Source organism: Oculina patagonica, chromosome 13 (assembly GCF_052425735.1).
Source record: "Oculina patagonica isolate OP01 chromosome 13, crgOcupat, whole genome shotgun sequence".
Taxonomy (NCBI): domain Eukaryota; kingdom Metazoa; phylum Cnidaria; class Anthozoa; order Scleractinia; family Oculinidae; genus Oculina; species Oculina patagonica.
In genome coordinates this window covers 10,350,160-10,368,757 of record NC_135770.1, presented here as the reverse complement: position 1 = coordinate 10,368,757, position 18,598 = coordinate 10,350,160, and the positions used below count along the sequence as shown (strand labels likewise).

The following is an 18,598-nucleotide window of genomic DNA, read 5'->3' as shown; positions in this document are numbered from 1 at the left end:
CGTGGTTTTTACCATGTAGATATATAGAATAGAAATCGATCGAGCTCTAAAACTAATATTGCAAGGTTCAAATTACTTTTTTTAACGGCTGTTTGGGTCTGGATAGACCGATAATCTCGTCTTCTGGTTTGGGTTGCTTGGCTTCTCTTAGACGGAGAATACTGAAATGATAAAAGTTTTAAAGCTAAGAAAAGCAAGCTTTGTGTGAGCAGCAGTTAACAAAGTGTAGGGGTTCAAATATCCTCCTCTATGAAAAAAGTACGTTATAGTTAAACAATGCTTTCAGAAGACATATCTAATATCTCTGCAAGTTGTATTTAATGAAAACAATTCTGAAAAACTGATATATATATATATATATATATATATATATATATATATATATATATATATATATATATATATATATAAAAATATGGCAGGACACGAACCGATGGAGCTTGAGTTTTAGAGGGAACATCAGCTGTAGTGTGCGGAGTGGCTTTCTCTGGCGGTGTTTTTTCTCTGCGCTCAGGTCGTAGTCTACCGTAAATTGTAAACTGGCATCGGAAGCCTGCCCTGCTACAATCTTTTTCACTGGAACTGCTTCGACGCTTTCATCCGTCGATATATCTTCTCCACTTGTATCGGCAATGACTTCCTGTACTTCAGATGCTGTCTCGGGCTGGTTAAGCAATTCTTCTAGCTCTGATCTGAAGATGAAAAATGAGACTGTTATGGACAATACCGAAAGGTAAATTTACGTGCCGTGTTGTTGACTTAATTCTTAGGTCATTTTGTATCGTGTCAAAAAATGCGATTGATTTTAAAGGTTAGTTTGATTTCTATACTTTCAAGTAGTTTTAATCTGAGTCTTTGCTAAATGATTGAGAATATATACGCGAACAAAATGATCAATATATTCTTGACTATAGCTAACAACTCTCTTACCTCCTTTTCTGCGTTTCGCAAAGGCCGAACGACAGTGCTCTGTATCTGTTGAGCGCTTTGCAGCGTTTCCGTGTCTTCACTCTGCTTTCCCGGATTCTGTGTAAAGTTAAATATTGTTGGGACAGCATCGGATTTTAAACGAAGTCTTTGCGGCTTGAACTCGGCTCCCAGTTGAGCCCTCAGCGTTAGATTCTGCTCGAAGCTTTGCACAGAAAAATGTGCTGAACACAGACGAGATGCGTTTGTTGGGATGAAATCCTTTCTTTTCATCAACCTTACCCATTCCTGCAGTTGTCGTCTTTCAAAGGGATGTGAAAAGCTAAACGATTTGAATTTACTGCAATTAGCAGCACAAAAACATACTTGTAGTTCTATTTTGTATTTCCCGCCTTTCTTGTGCGGGAAGCTCGCCACATATGACGTCACAAGATCAAATTCCGAAATTTTTCCGAAGTTTCTGCGAGCCGTTCCGTTTGTGAAGCGAAGAAAAACTGCTGTTTTTAACTTCGAATATCTCGGCGGCGTTTTGACGAAATGATTTAAAACTTTGGATTATGATTATTTGCAGTATTTCCTTTCATATAAAGTTAAGAAAAACTTAAAATAAAATTGAGTCAATTTCGTTGCATTTGACCTTTAAGTTATTGAAATGATAGTTATATTTTGTCGGCATTTTTTGTTGTTTTTGTCCCCTCGCTAGTAGCTTTTACTCACACCTCAAAAAACCGTCGAGCCGAGAAAATTTTTCATAATGCCCGGTCATTACAAGAAAATAATGCCCGCTCAGCAGCCAATCAGAGCGCGCGTACTATTGTAGACATATAATAATGTTGAATAATCCGTCAAACAAGTGAAGCTGTTGTTTTTACATCATACATGCGTGTTACTCCCACAGAAACTCTAATGTAGTCTAGAGCTCTGCGGAAATATTTTAAAGAAATTTTAGGGCCGTAGCTAGCAAGAGGCAAGACGAGGCATTTGCCTTGTCTAGATTTTAACTAGATTTTAACTCCCCGGCTGAATAAGGTTGATTTTTCTTAAGAAGTGCCTCATGTAAAATGATGAAAATAGTGTTTCAGAACTTCAGGGCTGCGGGAGCATGCCCCCAAACCCCCATAGCGGCTTGAGCATTTTGCGCTCCCATTTTTTGCCTCGTCTATGTCAAAAGTCTGGCTACGGCCCTGAATTTAAAGGAAATGAAAATTGGAATAAATATCTCCTTTAACCAGCTCAGAGGTTCAGGAAGCGCATAAAAAAAGAAACTCGTTGACTCCAGTAAGCTACAATAAGTATAAAAAGTAAACTGTTAACCGGCAGGAGCAGGTCAGACTTGCCATTGTTTGCATTGTCAGTCCACGGTTAAACTTCGTCTAGACGCCTCTTATAATAAACGTTGTTATTATTTGAATAGTAGGCTAAATCTCGATTGAGACCACGACCTTGCATAGTTAGCCGCGGTCTAAATTTCGTTTAAATAATCGGCCCTAAGTGTCTCTTATTAACAGAATATAGCTAAAATAAAATAAAGTGAAACAGGACATTTTGACTACAAATTGGTCCACAAGCTAGACTTCGGACGTTCTTAGTTAGACCAGCATATATGCAAAAATGTTTGGTAATACAACTATAAAGTACCTTTCTTGACCAAACATTGAAATCAGAGGAAGAGAGGAAGAATTTAAGAATGACTCAAGGCCTATCTGTTAAAAAAGGTTTCCGTTTTCAAACAGAAACGTATACCTGTGGAAGGACAGAAACGATTAAAAAACGATGCGTGTGGAGGCGAATAAAAAAGGGGAAAAATCAGTTTTGAAGTAAAAATGAAAACGAGTGGAGAGAGCCAATGTTTCCGCTCTCTTTTAGGCTAATTTTTTTAACTGGGAATTAAATATGCAGTGACAGGCAGATTGCTAAACTATTAATCAGGCAAACTGATGGCAAAATCAAAATAACGTCACTTTTTTTTACTAAGTTAGTACGCATTTCATCTACCTTTCGGTGTGTTAAAGCGGAGAATACAGATGAGTGAAGTTTTTCTTCCTCTTCTATCAATTGAAATCAGCATCAGTAACGCTACAGTAAAATGCGTAAAGATTTTCGATCGAACGCGATTTGAAGACCAGTGCTGATATTTCCCTTAAAGACCTTAGATCAGTTACAAGACGCAAAGAAGAGGTTAAGTAAAAGCCGAGGTTTAATTCATATGTATAACTGTGTATTTTATCATCATGAAACGAAATTTGGCCGAACCGAGTGGTGGTTGAAAAATATTGTAAAATTAATCTCAATTTATCTTATTGGTATCGTAGGATGAGTTGTTGTAGAAAGAGTAAGCGTCCAAAACGCGAAGAGCCTTTGGAGCTGGGTAAGTGACTCATCATAACATAAGAATCGCGAATATGAAATTTGTTAAAGCAAGCAAACAAACAAACAAACAAACAGTCCATCAATCAATCAATCAATCAAACAAACAAACAAATTTCACACGTCGCACGGGAGAAAAAACGAGATACCAAAATTGAAGCTCGTATATTTTGATGGCTCAATACTACCACTCTATTTGTTGATGCTACAATAATGATATTCATCGAATGCCCAGTGGTAATTTTCTTGACGCAACAAGTTCCCATAGCAACAATATAATATAATAATAATAATAATAATAATAATAATAATAATAATATAATAATAATAATAATAATAATAAAAATAAAAATAATAATAATAATAATATAAGATATATATTATATAATAATATAATAATAGAAGTCAAGAGGTTCTTTTTAGGGCCTGTTTATATGGAGAAATTTTGTACCTGGTAGGAGTACTCCCCACCATACCAAGCCACCCCCTGCGCGTAAACTTTTCATGTATTTCTTAATAAATAGCTGTGAACCGTTTATATGAGAAATCGCAAAGTTGTCTGGGGGGGGGGGGGGGGGCAGGGTGACCCTGGGTGGAGGGCGAAACTGGGTGTGGCGAGCCAACTTTTTCATGTAAACGTTTTGGCTCTTTTTGACTCACCTACCAGGGACAAGTCTGGACATACAGAGCATGCGTGAAACTGGGAGGGCCAAGTTTTGGCTCAGTAAGCAGGGACACCTTTTCTAATATAAACCCTGGCTAAAATATGGCTCGAGGGAGACGTTAACCCTCGTTTTCTTTATATGAACAGGCCCTAAGTCTAACCCAAATAATCAAGTTCGTTGACCCTTTTTATTATTGAATTGTGAGCTCTCTCTATTCTTTTAATTATGTTTATTAACTTATTCATTTATTTTTTTGTATGCTTTTTAATTTATTTTTGTAACATTTGAAAATAAAGTCGTGAGCTTGGAAGAGCAACGTGGGAGTCTTTTAGAGGAGTCAGCTACTCCAGGTGAGTCGTTTTTCGTTAATTACTAAACTTGTTTATCTATGAATATATTTGTGTCGTGTGGATGAGATTGTGAGATCTGTTCGGTTTTTGGACGACATTTTTCTACGTTTTGTGTTGACTACGGCCATAGCTACAGATGTCAAACCAGGCATTCCAATAGCAATCATCAACAGCCAAGATGACTTTTTAACCGATGAGAAATTTCGAGAATTACAACGGATGCTACTTCAATTCCTCATACTTTGCTTTGTTTTGGTTCGAATGGCTGCTGCACTCGCCTCACTTTCATGTACTCGACCTTATCTCTTCCGCGCGTTCCGCCATTTATGACTAAGGTGTATAACGGCATGACAAACGCGAATTCGTACGTTTTCTTTTTCTTCAGACACGTACAAACTAGGTACTTTAAGCTTCATTGAATTTTGGAAGATTTTTCAAAAACTTCAAAGCCATTCATGTGGCATTGAAACTAAAGATGCAGAGGGAAAACAAATTTCTTACATGTGAAAGTACAAACTCGTACATTTTCTCCCGGCCAACATGCAAAATTCCAGTGATTACCCAGATCACCATACGGTGTTGTCGCGTAAGCTTTAACCCTATGCAGACCGGGGGGGGGGGGGGGACTTTTGAGGCCCGCGCTGACTTTGAACTTTTATAACTTTTTTAAGATTTAACCAAACGTTGCCAAACTTTTTGAGTTTTCCTAAAATTTATCTGGCAACAATTTGGTAGGGTTGAATGATGTGTTAGGAACTTGACATCACCATGGCAACGGCATTTTGACAGGCATGTTTTTCCAAATTTGTAAATTTGCGTGTTTCTGTTAATAAAAAATCAACTTAAATGGAATTATTTTTACATTTTTACGGGTTTAAAGCACATTTTTATTTATTTTAAGTACTTTGCAGTGATTTTGGGTGGTTTTCTGGTATTTTGGAAAAATTTTGAAATCCAAGATGGCGGATCCAAGATGGCGGCTGTTTTACATCATGATGTAATTGTCACGTGATGTGACATCACCATCCCACGTGACATATACCAAAAAAAGAGTTTCGGACATACAATATATCCTATAAGTTTCATGGTGATTGCTTAAATATTCTGGAAGTTACATAGGGGGGGCTTCCGAAGCCCCCCCCCCCCGGTCTGAGAAGGTCCAAAAAAGCCCGGTCTGAATAGGGTTAAGATTTGATCTAACAAAGTTAATTAAAATAGCTGTATTAAAAAAGCACAATTGTCTTTGGTTCTTATGCCTTTTAGCGGAGCTCAAAAGGCGCCGAAGGCGCCTTGTGCGGAGCCCCATAGGCAGGCAAATGGTATCCTATCGAACCGAGAAATTTTGGTTGTCGCGTACGATAGTACGTACGCACGGATTAGGCCTGGGAACGAGCTAGGCTCCGGTGGCAACCCGCGTCTTTTGGCGGGAAAAATCATTCTTAATTGACATGATTGGACGTCTTTGTTATGGCAAATTGACAGCTGTCAAAACAAGGTTTCCGCTGACCAGTATCACATGATCATATCGCGGGCTCAGATGTAGAACACATCGAGGTTGAATGTTTTTTTAAAGTTGACCGCTGATCAAGTGGCATTTCACCATTGAATCGCGGGCGCCGATACTTTTCTGTGTGGAATTACATGAAGCGGGAAGTGAAATTGGGGAGGTCCGCTGGTTGCTGTCGGCACGGCTAAAACGCTTATTTGAACTATCATTTGAACTTATGGCCATTCTGGTTTATACCTAAACTTTCGTGAAACGGCAAGGTTTAATAACAGCAGAATTTTGAATTTTGAATATGGTTCACAACATGCCGATTTACCAAGCGTACGAATGAGTTCACCGAGAGGGATCCGCGATTATAAAGCACACGACAGTTTATTGCCGATAAATTATTTCTGGATGTATTCCTCGTTTATCCCGGGATAGCAGCCAAAGAAAAACGGATTGTGACCGATCGATCGGTCACAATCGAAATGGACGTAAATCTTCCAAGCTACTTGTTGAGTTTAAAGCAAAGACGATCAAAGACAAAATCCCGTTACGAAAACAAGGTAAGCTAAGATTATTGTTGATGTTCCTTTTTTAACAGATTAGAAAAGTTTCTGTTATTTACTAGATAACAAGCTTTCCATCTAATAGCACTCGTTCGTGTAACCTGTATGTCAGAACAAGGGCATACAACCTTATTGAAATTCGTTTTGCCTTAAACACGAGTTGTATTCAAAGCAGGCAGCTTCTACTGCGATAAATTTGTTTATCCTGTAATTGAATCACCGAAGTAGGAGGAACACAGCACGCAGCAAATTTCCGGTTACACTACAAGATCAAAATTTACAAGTGTATTTGCAAATTTGTAAGAATGTGTTCGAGTCAGACACAATAGGGGACATTGCTTAGCCTTAGCGAAATATAGTTTTCTTAATGACCTATACTATTTTTTACTCAGAACTTTGCTTAGTTTTCCTTATTTTAGTGAGTGAAAATGTTTTGTGAAAGTTTTGTATTTATAATCTGATAACAGCCGTTCTGGGAATAAATTGATAATTTTATTCATATTTTTCCAGGCTTAGACAATCGATAAACCAATAATCGATAACAATCCATAGCAATCAATATCAATCTTTGTATTGTTTTACTTAATACTAACGCCATCTAATATCTTTAAGGTAATTCCCTAGAAATAGAACTGCTCATAGATTTCCAACTAAACTTTGCCAGTTGTTTGTTTACCTTAAGGGAAGTTAAATTTTGAATTAAAAAAGGGGGGTCACCGTATTCGTTTAGGAGCAGGAAGAACTTGTATTTACCATATAATTCCTTATATTTCCTTTATATTTTTTTTGCGAATACTGCTGAAAGTGCATCTTTTCAGTGATAATGTATTATTCTGCCATAGAAATTGATCTGTATTTATTTTATAGAAAGAATTTGATCGCTACTTTCGAACTAACAGAAAAAATGATCTAGGTCACCGAACTCGTTTACGAGAAAATGATGATTTCTCTCTCGCGCGAGCCAAGCCGCATAGAAAAAAGCCACCATTTTGTTTATCTGCGCGTGCTTATTACGCGTAAAATTCTGCGCAGTAAGGATGCTCAATGTAATACTAGGGAATCACCTTAAAATGAATATACATTTACACCTCCAGGGGCTCCTTGGTATAAGTGATTGTTATTGATTACTGTCGATTGCTACTACCGAAACAAGTAGAACGCGAATTCAAAAACATTCGTAACGGTTGTTTTTGGCGCCAAACGGCAACGATCTGTGTCACGTGGCTGTGCTTGTCAAATGAAAAAACTGAGGTGAACGTACACAGTCACATTCCTGAACGTTTCATTCAACATTTGATGAAGCTTTCGATGATGGTGTTCTCTGTAAACAGCAAAGGCAGGACATTTATATCAGGAAAACCAATCGATGACAGCCTAAGAGGCAGTATAATCGACATGATTATTGCTGATGGCGGCCCGAGGACCACATGCGCCGGCGAGACTGTTTATGAATTAATTGCCTATTGAAGCGACACGGCTTAGAAGCGAAAAAAAATATCTCTGGTTCTATTTTGCGTAAACGGGCGATTCAAACTGGAAAAGTGATTCCAATGAGTAGAAACTAAGTTCTATTAGAGTTTATATGATGCGCCGTCAACATTTATCATAAGGGTAAGGCCGGTAAGTCAAGTAACGAAAAAGTTATTTCTCCGTTTCTATTTTGCATAAATCGGCGATCTCTAAAAGAAGAAATAGCAAGCCATCAAAGAACAATAAACTATGGACAAAAGAAAAAACAATAAGCTTGCTCATACATACTGATGAGCATACGCGTATACAGAGTATACGCACATACGCACATACGCAGACGCATATACGCAGATACGCATACGCGTTTTTCGCGTATGTTTTGGGACGCTTATTTGCGAGCGGTACTGTACTACCGAAACAGGTATAGCGCGAATTCCAAAACGTTCGTAATGGTTGTTTTTGGTTCGAACAACGACGTCAGAACGCAAAGGAATGTAACCATGTGCGTTTACCTTTTTCATTTGACAAGCAAAGCCACGTGACGCAGATCGTTGCCGTTTGTCGCCGAAAACAACCGTTACGCATGTTTTAGAATTTGCACTCTACCTGTTTCGGTAGTATCGATTTTCATCGATTTTCTCAATCAATAACAATCGATAATATTTTTTTCTGTGAGTTCTATTGTTATCGATTACCGATTATCAATTTGTGATTCATATCAATAGATATCGATTGTATCGACAGATTTGAGATATCAATTTCTATCGATTGACTACGCCTGGATTCTTGTAAATTACAATAGAGAAAAAAGCACTAATATGCTATGTGTAAGATCATGAACTTTTTTATGTTATAACAACCAAATTGATCAGTTATAATATAGGATGAGGACTTGGAAAAAAATTCGAGTTTGCCCTGTGGTCAACAAGCAGCTCTCAAATTTTGTTGGCCTAGAACAGTGCATGTGACACTATGTATCAGCAAACTTGTGACTGTATAATTAACTTGTAGTCAAATGATCATGACATGCCTGGGCCTTTACCCATTATGCAAGCAGGCATGAAAAATTAATTGCTTGACAGGAAAATCTACTTGCCCCGGACAACCAGAGGGGAATTGTGGCTATTAGCATTGCTATCTTGACGGTTGTGACTGGTACAATTTTTTAATCCTTTCAAAGTTTTCCAGCCTAAAGCAGTGGCTAATCAGATATTTTTGCCTGAATTATTTTTTCTACAAGAGTAGCAGGTTAGTTTTCGATCCTGAAATAAAAAAAAGTTTAAAATGTGCCTGTCTGCAATGAGGAAAATATCATTTAAAGCAAATTTAAAATACATGTACATTCAAATGTACATCAAGGTTTGCGAGGTTAATTGAGTGACCGGTATTTATGGAGGTTGTAAGAGGCAGTTTGAGTTTATCATTAATTTCATATAAGCAAATCTGTTGCATTTCTAAAACTTGCTATATTAGGATTTCCATACCTTTTATGGGTTTTTGATATGTGTACATTTTGTTTTTAGTGAGGGAAAACAGGAATTCAAGGGGTGCAGTTAATGTCTGTGATGATGAAGGTAAGCATTACATTAGTGTCAGTTTATACCTTTGTTTCTCTAAATGCTCTATGACAGACTTTAGTTTATGTGAATCTACATTAGTGCATGAAACTTGTTTTTTAAGTGTAAAATTTTGGGGTTTGAAAAATGATAAGTGTTTTAACTGCTTGGTAAGTTTATGTTTCCTTAAAATCATGGTTCCTATTGTGGAATTTAATATACACAATTTACATGTAACCGCACATGTAAATATGCATACAAAATGTAATGTTTTCATTGTTCAAGAAAAGAGGGGATGGGGGAGGGGTAGGAGGGCAAAAAACCCAACAAGATCTGCTACCTGACCCGACAAATTACTGAAATACTTGTAATTATTTTGTGGGAGAAGTGCAAATTGACCTGTTCAAATTCCGCTTTTTAACAGCTAATCTTAATATCTACATGTAAGCTTAAGCCCTAACCTAACATAAATTGTCTTGTTGTGGTACTAGGCGAATAAAGAAATAGAATTTTAACCCAGCTGAAATTTCACAGTTGGGCTTGTTGATGAGCCAGCATAGTGTTTTCTTAGCTACATCACTAAGAAAGGGGAGAATATGTAAGCTTTCGTGGAATTAATCACAGTGCTTTCAACAGCACCTGTCAGAGAGCAATATAAAAGTCTTAAGACACCTCATTTAATAGGGAAATCATGAATTTTAGCCAGTGATTGACCCCAAAACACCCACCAAAGCTCAGTTATATGCCAGGTCTTTTTGATAGCACTATTTATGCCTTCAGTAGGTCAAAGGATTTTTTTGGTTCTGAACATATCCCCCAACACAGTCCCTGGCCCAGGCAGAAATTGGAAAAATATATCTCTTTTTTATGCATCTGAAGAGTGTTCTGAACAATTCAAGCTAATTTAAAATTATAAACATTCATTTGATGCCAATGATCATCAACAAATCTTATGTCTTTTTTGCCTTTTTCAGGGTTATCACGGGTAGCAGAATTTCCTCAGAGTTGCAAACACAAAAAGAGATAAATGAACAATCAGATTATTATATTTTATTCTTCATTGCATGTACAAATGTACTGTGTGTAGAATACAATTTATTTATAAGGACAGGTGTAATTTTAAAGTTAATGAAATAAAGCCAGATAAGGTACAATCATGTACATAAAAAAATCATCATGCTACCTAAACATTTAATTCCCAGTGCCCACACTGCAAAGAACAATAATTATGATAATGAGATACACATTTCATCAATCTCTTAATGCCTGGTAAAATGGTAAAATGGCATGGTAACATTTTTGCCAAGCAATCTATACCTGAGTTTAGAACTACATGTAACAAACAGTATTTATGCCTCTCCAGAATTTTTGCTAAGTTTACATGTAATAAAGCTAAGGGCAAAGGGACTCATAAAGGAAAAAGGTGTTATCGTATTGGGGACCCTATTTGGCAGAATGACATCTGGAATGTCAATATTTTGCTTGCCACTACCTTTTACTGAGTTTGCGAGCAGGAAGCTGTTATTTTTGGTGTTAGGGACCAGTCATTATTTATGTAGAGGGGGGGGGGGAGTGGGGGGGGGGGGTCAAGGCTATTTCAGAGTGGCAAGAGGGGGGGGCTAAAATATTTTATAAAGATTTAGGGGGATCAGCAGTTTGAGTTGGGTAAAACAGTTAAATAGAAGAGTGCAAACACTATAAGTGAAACAGTGACGCTAAATTGTACAATTTTATGCTATAATTTCTATTGTTTTCTTTTGTTTAAACTCCACTATTATGTACAACTTTAGTGATTTGTATTTTACAGAAATACTGTTTGCACTCTAAACTCCATTGTTATCTCAAGTTTTAGTTAAATAAAGAATCCAGACCTATCTGCTTTAATATCTGGTTTGACTGCAATTATTTCTTTTTACAAAATGATTATCACTGCAATAGCCCAAGAAGTAATAACACATGATATAACAACAAGAAAGTAGTTCTTTTACACTTAAGGAAAATCATTGGAAAAGAATTATATTTTGCATGGTTACCGGTATTACATTTGTGTTCACCATGAGAGCATAATTTGTAAAAACTATCACTTTTCCAAAGTTAAGGAGTTAATAATTGAGGTATGTTTACTATACACATAACTCATCCAAAATTTGCCCTATTGCTGAAAGAGTATCCAGAACAAGTGTGCAATTAAGATTGTATGTAACATGCATTTAATAATTACTTAAGGCATATAAAGGGAGATATAAATATTGAATAAAGAAGCAGAGGTCACTTGCTACTTACATGGCCTGGAGGGGGGGCCTTACCGAAATTTTGATCTTTCCAACATATTTTTTCCCTCCCCCTCCCCCCTCTACATAAATAATGACCGGTCCCTTAGGCAATAATAAGACTGTCATTGTCACCATTCCATCGTATAGGGCCCCCATTTGGGGAAGGGGAAAAGCTATGCAAAACTTTCCAGTTGTATGCTATGTGCAGCTGTAACATACCAGCTATGATGGGGGTATGGATATGTTCTAGAGCAACCCTTTCTTTGTTCTTGTTTAAATTTGAGAGTTGCGAGTGTATCTTTAGAACCAAGGTTATGCATAGACTACTAATGATATTTTTGATTGATCGATTTTTTAACTCTTATTTGGTGCTGTTGTTCATGGTGAAAAGGGATACGTATCATATATAAAGAAAATAACATGAATAAAAAACAGTCTAAAAAATTATTAAGGGGAAATAACTGGGGAGCTCCGCTTTTAGGCTTGCCTAAATCTATATATTAGCAATCGTTGTATATTTTTATAGCAATCATCGAAAATTTATTCAATGTTTTTAGTAATCTTGTTGGCTAGCACAACTTGTAAAGCGCACTTAATCATTTTTATGGAACGTAACGCTATATATATTTTTTTTAAATGTTTTTTTTTCTTAGTATTATTGTAATCAAATAATAACTGCAATCTTCGATTCCCAGGTTACGTGTCCTTACTCAAACAAAAAACAGTAATATTTGTTTCCTTATTGATAATAGAGCGGTTTTCACTTGAGTGTCGAAAGTAATTTGCATTTGCTTTGGTTTAGCATTACTACGCTTAGCGATTGGTTTAAAAATCTCGCGCCACTTTCTCAGCCAATCAGAACTAAAACCAAAACCAATCGTGTCTCACTCGCGCACGTTTTCCTGCGATTCGTGCCAGATACTTGTATTTGCTTCGAATTTTGATTGGTTCACGTCTGTGTCCTTTGTGATTGGCCAGAGTAATTACTTTGGTTTTGGTTTTACGACACTCAATTGAAAACTGCTCTATTGTAAATATCAGATAAGAATGACCGACATGGGAAGGAAAATAAAGGAGGCTTCTTAATGGAGGCAGTGGAGGAAATGATAAGGGAACTGGAACAAATTAAACTGGCATGCCTGGCCATGGAAAACAGTAAACTATTCGACATGCGATTGATAATGGGGGAGCTGAAGGTAACTAGAAAGCTGTGTATTATTTAAGTTTACATGAACTAAGGTTAGAAGATCTATCATTATCTAAGATTAGAAGTTGTATACCAAGTAGGGAAAGTGTTAGACAAGGAAACGTTTGTGTAACTACGCTGCCAACAAGAAAGACCAAAGGATTTTAAACACGCTGGGAACTTTCAACATTGACTGAATCTTCTTTTAATAAAGAATGCACTATAAGTATTCTCTATTTGTCGAGAAAATGACAAACACGTGTACAGTTTGAAGGAACCCTTGCTGAAACAATCTTTGCCATCGCCTCAATAGTTGGGCATTTATATACATTTGACCATCTGAATGCATTCTACAGTGCTTTCCTGCAGTCCAACCCTAGTATAAAGAGCTAAGAACATTTAAGGTGGCTCCATAGGGTTTTGAGATATTACGGCGCGCGCACAAGTGATACCCATCAAGAGATCATTTTCGCGTTATTTTTTTAACTAGTTAAATAAAAGCTGCCGAAATATTAAAAACAAGGACTAAAATATGTTGTGCATTATTCTTTTTTAAAATAACACCTTTGTTTTTGAGCTACATCTACTCAAAAAGACCTATTTTTTGGTGTTTTTATGGCTTTGATCTTAAATTTCTTTAATTTTCTTCGGTGAAAATTTTTGAAATTCCCCCAACGGGTTGAATCTGATGAGAAATAACTTTTAAAAACAAAAAAGTAGGGGTTGTCCAGGTCGTTTTTGCGTTTTTGGTTATTTTGTGTTTTTTTCAAAAATTGGCTTATAAATTTTTTTAAAAAAACGGCAAAAAGGGCAGTTGAAAAGGTAACCTATGCAAGGATTTCCGAAGGAAACTCTAGTAAATACAGGGGAAATTTCTATTTTCGCCCATAACAGTTACGTCATCGATGAAATTGTCCAAGATCGCTATTTGAGCTGCGCGACTTTTGAACATACCAGTTGATGTGTAAAGACGAGCATACCCGTTGTTGTCGGTTTTGTGCGATTCTGTTCCCCAAGGTCAGTTAGGACATACCTTAATCCTTTATATAGCAGAATCTCTGTTCTGCTGGAGTATCTCACTCGCGAAGACTATTCTTTATTTTCTCTTTTGCTTTCGTCTCGACTTCACAACGGCCAGAAGCACCGCGGACGTTGTAAACACCTTTTTAGGGTGTTGTAAACTCTTTTATCTGCTCAACACAGGAAAGCACGGGTGTTGTTTCATTGGCAGGAAGCAAGTCTCGCGTTTTCTCGCCGAAATTTCACGCTCGCGTGAAGCCGCCATGTTTGTTTTGATTGCCGGCATTTCAGTTCCCCTTTTCCCCATTCTTCGCGCGGTCAAGAAACCCTATGGAGCCACCTTAAGTGCATTAAATGAATATTTTCAAAAGAGGTAAAGCATTGCAGATTATCACTATATCACGACTAACTATCACTTGTAATATATCATGAAATTACTATGTTTCTTGTGAACGGTGTTGCTAATATAATTATTTATCGCTGGTCTTATAAGGGGTTGGGTTTTTTTATTTTCTACCTAAGGGTTTAATTATACAAACATATGTTATCATAACAACATCCGATTAATTGAGAGGGAAGTTCCTTTTCTATCGTCTGATAGAGTGATAACCTAACCCTAACCCTACATTAACCCTTACCCCGGCGCTAAAGCTAACGCTAACCCTAACACTTACCCTCACCCTAACCCCTAACCGTAACAATGACTTACCCTAAACCCTTACTCTAGCCCTTTGCCTAATTCCTAACTCTCACCCTAACCCAAGCGTGCTACTACTAATGCTACGTAAATTCTTAGGACGTTTCCATTTCGTTTTAGTCCATATACCTAGGGTGTTATCCAAACGTGTCTTTAGAGATCCAAGGATTTCAAAGTCGAAAGATTATTTCATCACGTTTAAGTGGCTGTCCAGCTAACAGCGGTCTGGCGACTTTCGGGTCGCGAGTAAACCTTCCCTTTATTTTTTGTGACAGAAAAGGACTTAATGTGAAATGAATAAAATCGATCTAATTTTTTCCAGAAACTTTTTCTGTGCTTCGCTACAGGACAAAACGTATTTTACTATCTGAGAGCTGTTTTCAGGGTTACTCGATGGCGGAAATTCGGTGATTTTAAAAGCCGCGTTTCTTCGAAACGGATAAATATCGCTAAATTTTAAATAGTACATTACATTAAGCCGCATTTACCTTATCTTATCAAGGAATATCGAATTATATGATGAAAAATTAAATTAGCTTAATTAAATCAAAGACAACGCGGTTTGCGGTATGTTTTCTCGCATGACAGATTCCTCAAAAGTAAAAGCTAAAATCTCCAAAGCGGTACAAAAATCCCAGGTAAAATGCACTTCACAGCAAAGATCTAACCCTATTCTAATAGAAAATAAATTAAAAGGTCCGGGTATCGTTCTACTTTGGACGCGAACAAACGTTTTTAAGAGCTCATTTTGGCAATATTTACATTAGATTGCTCGTTTGACGGTTTATGCCCAGCGCATGTGATTAGATAGAAATATTTTATCCAGCAGCTCAGAGTCTTGTTGTACATCCTCGAAAAACGAGTAGTTTCGGTTTTTATGGCCGTTTTAGTTTGTATAAATAAAAACGGCTGAAAGGCCATAAATAGGAATCGTTCGTCCGCTCGCACAATATGCAAATTTTTGCTTATTTATAACGGGTTGTTGATTTCAGCAAGTCAAAATTTCAAAGATTAAAACTCTTTCTTCTTAAACATTAGTCATTCTTGAGTTTTGACCGCATGCAACTGGAGGCTCGTAAAATAAGACACATTTTAACTTTGTTTTTTTGTTTTTATTAATAAGTTCTCTTGCCAATGTAATGTAACATTTGCAATGTTGATGTGTTGTTGTCACGCAATGTACCCGAGAGTGCGAGACATGGCGTCTTCGACGACATGTTTCATGTCGACGAAGAATGAAATTGGATGTGGGGAATTTAAAGGAGAGAGCAAGTTGGTGCCTCTAAGTGAATGCAAAAGTGATACTACGGCTCTCCTCAGGAGTCCTGAGGAGATGTCATTTAACAAAAGAAGACATTTCAGACTTATTTTACTACGGGCTGGCTATTTTAGTAAAACTGCCCAACAAGTTGAAAATATGTTTGTGTGCCCAAGACATCGCGCGAACCTTGGCAAAGACTGGGGAAATCAAACTGGCCGCACAGCATGCCATTATCCCGATCACAAGGGTAAGCAGAAAAGTGTTAAAAGTGACAGAGTCGTGACTGTGAAAATTGCACGAGAAGTGATGGAAGTTTTTGAGGTTGCTATTCCTGTTGGATCACGTAAGTAATAGCAAGAAACAACATTTTGTCTATTCTTTTTCTGTCTTCTCTAATGACAATATTCACACAATACGGGGATAATATAGTTCAAATCACGCATCATTGTCTTATTTAACCAAATTCTATATAAAGGATTAAGGAAGTTTTATACGTTTTGAAAATTACCTGCGCTTAATTAACTCAGTGTATTTGGAACTTTTCAATGTTTTCGATTTTGCGTCGGTTTTTGTTCATTCCTTTTACAGCTCAAACCAGACTAAAGTTTTAGTTTATCATGCACCTACCTTATCCATCTACGATGTTTATAGTTTTTTTTTTTTTCATTTTCCCACAGAGAAATGCTATCTGTTGCCAAAATTAAAACTTCTCTTAATTTAATTTACCAAACTTTTAACTCCATTTGATAAAATTGTGTGATAAAATTGTGTGATAAAATTTAAAAGAAAAGATTTTCAAAGCCCATGTTTTCATTCAACTTGGAAAGTGTGTGCCCTGTAAGCTTTGTTTACCGATAGTTGTAAATGAGCAAAGGGAAAAAGTTGTGCACGCGGTCATGTTCTCATTTGGAGTCGTTGTTAAAGATAACAGTTTATTAAATTTGATGTTTTAACGATAAGAGAAAAAAAGTTACAAAATGCATAAACCAGGAGCAAGGTGGACTTATTGTGTAAAACGCATGTCACGAAAACAGCATTAAGATCGTTTTTGTGATTGTAGGTGAGCTCAAGTACCGAGTAGTTTATTAATTAATTAGTTTTAGATACAAGTAGTGCGGTGTTTGCCATATTCATGGGGGTGGAACATAACATTACTGTTGAAACGGAGAGGGAGTTGCATGAATTTGATATTTTGATGTAAAATTCATTTCTTGATATTTTTCTTTATCGTTTCCGCCGTGGAGGATATTTTAAAAATCTCCGGCCCTTGCACAGGAACTTTTTCTTACAGCTCGATATTTGTTCCAAAAATCAAAAGCGCATCTGGATATTTATTTGCGTATTGTCCACTTTCCCTCCCTAGGGAAGAGCTTTATCGTCTTTGCGATGTAAACAAACAAAGCTGAAATTGACAGCCCGCTGTAAATAATATAGATCAAGAATTTTTGTTTATGGCATTTTTTTCGCTTTAATGTTTTGTTTAGAAACTGACAAAGGCTTAGAAGAAAACATGCTTGTTATTCTGAAGAGGCATAAAATGGAGTATTTCTGATGTAAATATTGACCAAGATAGCAAGAAGCTCCTAACCACTTGTTCGCATGCAAAGCAAAATAATACCTTCGCCTTTGAGTTTGTTTTATGTCAGAATAAGGTAAAGGCCTCCCGTTGCCGAGTGTCTAAACTCAAGAAGGAAAACGTTTGAGAAAAAGTAAGTTTTAATCTTTGAGATAATTTTGACTTTGCTGAAATCGACAACCTGTTGGAAATGAGCAAAATTTGCATATTGTGCGAGCGGACGAACGATTCCTATTTATGGCCTTTCAGCCGTTTTTATTTATACAACTAAAACGGCCATAAAAACCAAAACTACTCGTTTTTCAAGGATGTACAGCAAGACTCTAAGCTGCTGGAAAAAAACATTTCTATCTAATTACATGCGCTGGGCATAAACCGTCAAACGAGCAATCTAATGTAAATATTTCCAAAATGAGCTCTTCAAAACGTTTGTTCGCGTCCAAAGTAGAACGATACCCGGACCTTTTAATTTATTTTCTATTAGAATAGGGTTAGATCTTTGCTGTGAAGTGCATTTTACCTGGGATTTTTGTACCGCTTTGGAGATTTTAGCTTTTACTTTTGAGGAATCTGTCATGCGAGAAAACATACCGCAAACCGCGTTGTCTTTGATTTAATTAAGCTAATTTAATTTTTCATCACATAATTCGATATTCCTTGATAAGATAAGGTAAATGCGGCTTAATGTAATGTACTATTTAAAATTTAGCGATATTTATCCGTTTCGAAGAAACGCGGCTTTTAAAATCACCGAATTTCCGCCATCGAGTAACCCTGAAAACAGCTCTCAGATAGTAAAATACGTTTTGTCCTGTAGCGAAGCACAGAAAAAGTTTCTGGAAAAAATTAGATCGATTTTAATCATTTCACATTAAGTCCTTTTCTGTCACAAAAAATAAAGGGAAGGTTTACTCGCGACCCGAAAGTCGCCAGACCGCTGTTAGCTGGACAGCCACTTAAGACCTTGATCAGGGCCGTGCCTAGGATTTTTTGTCTGCAGGGGGCACGTTTTCCTGGCGGGGGCAGCTGGGTTTTTTTTAGTTTAGTTTTTTCTTTTTTCCTTTAGTTTTTTAGTTTTCCTGGCGGGGGCAACTGCCCCCTCTGTCCCCCCGCTAGGTACGGCCCTGCTGATGTTCATTTTTTTTTCTGCCGGTCGAGCATTCTTTCGGGTATTCTCCTCCCATTTAGACTT

At 37.0% G+C, this 18,598-nt stretch overlaps 1 protein-coding gene and 1 long non-coding RNA gene across 2 annotated transcripts in view; both read left to right on the top strand.

The window, feature by feature from the left end:
• LOC144636696 (uncharacterized) overlaps window positions 1-18,598 on the top strand; it is a 366,639-nt gene that overhangs the window by 3,205 nt on the left and 344,836 nt on the right. The window contains exons 2-4 of the mRNA XM_078495881.1: window positions 3,240-3,295; window positions 4,256-4,309; window positions 12,708-12,862. Coding sequence (XP_078352007.1) covers window positions 3,241-3,295; window positions 4,256-4,309; window positions 12,708-12,862 — 264 coding nt within the window. The 5' untranslated portion in view covers window position 3,240. The remainder of the gene's footprint in view (window positions 1-3,239; window positions 3,296-4,255; window positions 4,310-12,707; window positions 12,863-18,598) is intronic.
• LOC144634763 (uncharacterized) lies at window positions 6,120-11,277 on the top strand. The gene is made up of 3 exons (XR_013567263.1): window positions 6,120-6,364; window positions 9,361-9,411; window positions 10,368-11,277. It is a non-coding gene; the product is annotated as an uncharacterized LOC144634763 (long non-coding RNA).